Source organism: Chrysochloris asiatica, unplaced genomic scaffold (genome assembly GCF_000296735.1).
Source record: "Chrysochloris asiatica unplaced genomic scaffold, ChrAsi1.0 scaffold00048, whole genome shotgun sequence".
In the NCBI taxonomy this organism is placed as follows: domain Eukaryota; kingdom Metazoa; phylum Chordata; class Mammalia; order Afrosoricida; family Chrysochloridae; genus Chrysochloris; species Chrysochloris asiatica.
In genome coordinates this window covers 8232306-8237666 of record NW_006408566.1, presented here as the reverse complement: position 1 = coordinate 8237666, position 5361 = coordinate 8232306, and the positions used below count along the sequence as shown (strand labels likewise).

Below are 5361 nucleotides of genomic sequence, written 5' to 3'. Positions count from 1 at the left end.
GAAGAGTACAGTAGTTGTAATTATCCTGGGTTTATGATGAAGAAATGAGTTTCCTTGGCCTAGTGAATCATATTGATGTGGCATTGTAGAATATACACAGGACCAAAAGCTTGCTTTGAACTCTTTAGCTGCTCCTTCGAAAACCTGTGCAAGGTGGTTATGGGTCGGGACTGACTCAAGGGCACTTAACAACAACATCAATTGAATCAAACATCTGAAACCTGTAGGGTTTTCTTCCTTGAACACTTATAAAGGTGGCATTTATTGCCCGCTCTCCCCGCACCACCACTTTGTCAGTTTCACTGCCAACTCCCTTCTTTCTTCTGTTGGGATTAAAATGCTGACCTTTTGGTTAGGAATAGAATGCCTTAACAACTCCACCATCAGTGCTGCTTAACTCCTGCATAATATAGTCAAATTATGTGTTAGAAATTCAACCCCGGTTTCCTGGGTGATGATACAAATCTACTACTTAGTATTCCTAGTCACATAAATACAATTCCATCTAGCTCTAAATCTATATATATCTTCATGCTAGCGAAGCTGACTTTTCAAATCAATCATATATTAAATATTTAAATGTACAGAGTAAGGAAATACATAGGAGTTTCTTGAGATTCAGCAATGATACTGAACATTTTTAGATACCAAGATCTTGTGAAGTTGCCTTGTCTTTCCAGTTAAATACTGCAAATATATACTTATTCATATTTTTTTATAGTCTTGGTCTGAGTGAATTTGAAATTTGGACTTGTTTTAATAGACTGAGTTTCCATTAACCAGTGAAAAGTTTTTCAGGTTGCACAACTGGGGTGGACCCTTCCATTTTGATAGTATTATTGAGGCTCTTTGTTTCTGATGTGGCTCTAAAATGATCTATACAAAACATGTTGGGAACTACTGAGTGTCTGAAAATGGCAGGATTTGTGTGATTTCCAGTTCTTTCTAATTATTGCTAAATTTCTCTGTGATAAATACTTTCTGAGGTCCCTATACTTCTGAAAGAGTGCAATTGGTGATAAATTGAGATTAAGGACATTTTTCTCATATATATGAGGAGGGGTGTGGTGGCTCTGTAAGATATACACTGGACTGTGAACTATAATGTCAGAGATTCAAGCCCACCAGCTGCTTTGCAGGAGAAAGATGAGGTTTTCTATTCCAGAAAAGATTTACAGCCCCATGGAGATTTACAGCCTTGGGAATCCTATACTGGGTTGCTCTGAGTAGTAACCAACTCTATTGCACTTAAAAACACACATAAATATGATGGGGTGTCAAAAAGTTTGTAGAAAAATGAGTATAAAAGATAAATTCTTCTGAAGCTTTGGAAGCTCCACTCATAGTTTTTTATATTGGTTTTCTAATACAACTATTTTTCCTTCCCTTTTCCTCTCTCTCTTTTTAAATGACAATATAATCAAGGACTCATGTTCTTTTAATTCTGAATCTTCCATGTCTTAACTGTGTTACCTTGGCCAAATAATTTCTCTGACCTGTTTCTAATAAAAAGAATATATATATGAAGAAAAAAATCAATCTTGCTGACTGTTAAGCAAATCAGATGAAATATTGTACGTTAAAATACTTTGCAAACTATAAAGCCCTTCACAGATGCATGTTATTTCTATATTCCTTATGATCATTGATTATTTGGGATCTTACTTGTTGCCTTTTATGCTTATTCTCTCCTCCAAATAGCTTTGTATTAGTTTCTTAGATTCTTGCATTTTGTGAACCTCTGTTCCTCCAGCATGTCAAGATTAACTGACTTGGGAAATTGTGATATTTACTTATGCATGTATATTGTATACATTTCAAAGGTTAGTTGTTGTTAAGTGCCGTCAAGTCGGTTCCGACCCATTGCGACCCTGAACAGGGTTTCCGAGGCTGTAAATCTTTACGGGAGCAGAAAGCCTCTTCTTTCTCCCACAGAGCAGCTGGCTATTTTGAACTGCTGACCTTGCAGTTCACAGCCTGATTCGTAACCACTATGCTACCAGAGCTCCTTTCAAAGGTTAGTTAGTCAAGTGTAAATAATGAATGTATCTGTTTGTAATTGGGAATACAGAAGTTGTCATTTTTACGTGTGTTTTTCCCCTGTAGATCATAAAACTTACTCATAAAGTGGCATTGGATGACATCCTGATAGGGGATCTTCTCCAACTCTATAATGAAGAAAAGCAGGAGTGTGATGACAGTGACTGCAGATGACGTAAGTTCCAAACATCAGAATTGCCATATGCCATCCATATTCTCCCTCATTATTGAAGAAGTCACATTGTACTTCTAGCCAAAGAGCAAAGCTGTTTATCACCACTGCTCTGTGACTAGGTGTTTCTAAGACCTAGACCTTGCCAGCACCTGGATCCAACATCTTTGCAAGGTAGGTGACAGGAACAACTCTCTGAAACTCTGTTGTTATGAAGTACCATCAAGTCAGAGCAGAATCATAGTGACCCTGTACAGGGTTTCCATGGAACATGGACATGGGTTATTTCAGCTTTGAGGGACCTAGTCAGTGTTACCTTCTCAACACCTGTACAGTATGCCATTCCTTTGCTTCATTCTTCCTTCTTCCTGAAACAGAAGGGAACTTCCCTAAAGTCATAGTCTAAACTCTCAGTGCCTATGGCACAAAGCTAAGTTCAGACTCCCATCCTCTATTCAGATGACCTAAAGGGAAAGTTCTAGAATTTAGAAAACCTTGTTCTCTTTTAAAAATGCTTGGAATTCTCCTTTAATAATATTTTTACATGGTGTGTTCCAAGATTCTTTTATTTATTTATCTATTTGAAAAATAAAGCTGAGCTATGCATTCCATTTTTAAAGATGAATAGTCATTTTTCTTTCCCATTTATCTTAACAATAATAATACTTAAAGTAAAGAGTTCCGCCTTAAAGTAAAGAGTGTTACAGTAAAAAAAAAAGAAGAAGAAGGTTGTATATAAAGATGTCCAAAACTAGAAAAACCTATTCAAAGAGCATTGGCCCAACAACATTTTGTTTTTAATGTTGTATGTCATTGAGTCAATTCCAACTCACAGCAACCCAATAGATTTCTAAGAGCAACTGTTGGGTTTGAATGCTAACCTTGTCATTATCAGCCCAGCACTTATCCTACAGCCCACACCGGAGCTCAACCCTGCCACAGTGTATACATATTAGCCAGAATTGCACTGTTCCATAAGGTGACTGCTAAACACTAGTGAAAATGGAAATGTGATGCATGTATAAAATACTTCCAAATGTTTACAAAAATTTGAATAGTGTAAATGGAGAAAAGTATAAACTATTTCATTGATAATATTCTATATTGGTTATATGCTGAAATGATAATAGCTTGGATGTCTGAGTACAAGGTTAAGAAAAATACATTTAAATGAATTTCACCTATTTCTTTTTGTTTTTTAATGTGTCTAGTAGAAAATTTAAAATCACTCACTTGGCTTGCATTTGTACCTTTCATTTTATTTCTAGTGCACAGAACTTACCTAGATATTTTCAGTATGTAATATAAACTCTCATGTACAGAGCAGAAAATTAATTGGAGTGTATACACTATCTCTTCCATCACAACAAGAACAATCTAATAGATGTTATATTTTATGTGCCACATCCTTTGGATACATTTTACCCTTATTATATTGTCATTTATCTCAGTTAATCAAACTTTGTTAGCAATTTAAATAATCATCTATTATTTATTTACCAGTTATTATGAGTTCTGGTGTGGTGCTGTAAGATAAACACTGAACTGTTAGTCACAAAGTTGGTGGCTCAAATCTACAATCTGCTCCTTGGAAACCCTATACAGAGTCGCTATGTGTTGGAACCGACTTGATGGCACTTAGCAACAGCAACAACATGTGTCAAACACTATTTTACATTCTAGAAACATAACAAGAAATAGGTTTCAAGTTCTTTGTCCCCTTGATGCTTACATATCACTATTGTTAGGTATCCTTTAGTCTGTTTCATTTCATAACATCCCCCTGTACAAGAGAACAAAACACTGCTGGGTCATGTGTCATCCTTACAATGTTGTTGCATTTGAGCCCTTTCTTATAGGCACAATGTCAATCCAGCTCCTTGAGGAATTTTGTCTTTTTCACTGGCTTTCTACATGATTTCCTTCTTCAGTGATTAGCTCCTCCTGATAACATGACCAAAGTACTTGAGATGAAGTTTCATCCTATTTGTCTGTAAGGAGTATTCTTGCTGTATGTCTTCCAAGACAGACTTGTATGTTCTTCTGGCAGTATGTGGTATATTCAATATTCTTCAACAACATCATAATCAAGACACTCATTTCTTTGGTCTAGCTTTACCATGCATATGAAGTGATTGAAAATATCATGCACCTTAGTTCTCAAGGTGGCATGTTTGCTTTTTTAACACTTTAAGGAGATCTTTTATGGTAGATTTGTACAATGTAACAATACATCATTTGATTTCTTGGCAGCTGCTTCTATAGCCATTGATTGTGGATCCAAAGAGTGATCCTTCTTTTTTGTTTCTAACTTTAGCATTTTAAGCACCCAATAATTATTATTGAATCATGATTGCATATTTGATTAATTTCAGACTGAAGAAATTGATAAATACCTTAAATTTCCTCATTTTTTACATTAGTGCTTGGTCATCTTGCAGATATATGGATATTATCCTATAATTTGCCATATCTTACCAATTTGCCATTCCTGGCATAGCAGATCATATGATTGTCTTATTTTAAATGGCTAATACCCGTCTGTTTCTGCTCACTAATACCTAGGATATTGATCTTTATGTATTCTATTTCATTTTTGATGACTTCCAGTTTTCCTAGATGTATGTTTTGTACATTCCACATTCCAATTACTAATGGGTGCTTGAAGATGTCTTCTTGTTTTGAGTCGGTTCACATCAGCAAAAGAAGGTCCTGAAAGCTTTATTTCATCCATGCCATTATGGTCAGCTCTACTTGAGGAAGCAGTTAGTCCTTATTCATATTTTGAGAGTCTTACAATCGGAAAGGCTCATTTTTTCAGCACCATATTAGTGGTGTATCACTGTAAGGATCAGCCCTGGACTTTGTATTACCAAGTCAACAGTTCAAACCCACCAGCCGCTCCTCAGAAACCCTATATATAGGACCACTTTGAGTCGGAACCGACTCCACAGCACTTAACTACAACAACAAGGGATAAGCCCTGGACCACAAGATTGGTTTGAATAGCAAGAACAGTGATTCAAACTCACCGGCTGCTCCTGGAAACACTATACAGGGTTGCTGTGAGTCAAGACCTACTTGATGGCACTTAAGAGCAACAACATACTAGACAATATCATTTTTTCTCTGTTTTTTTTTTTTTTTTT

The 5361-nt window shown here is 36.0% G+C and overlaps 1 protein-coding gene across 1 annotated transcript in view; it reads left to right on the top strand.

Annotated features, from left to right (window-relative positions):
• Window positions 1–2130: 2130 nt before the first annotated feature.
• Window positions 2131–5361, top strand: part of PDE4B (phosphodiesterase 4B, cAMP-specific) — an 814686-nt gene continuing 811455 nt past the window's right edge. The window contains exon 1 of the mRNA XM_006862448.1: window positions 2131–2215. Coding sequence (XP_006862510.1) covers window positions 2174–2215 — 42 coding nt within the window. The 5' untranslated portion in view covers window positions 2131–2173. The remainder of the gene's footprint in view (window positions 2216–5361) is intronic.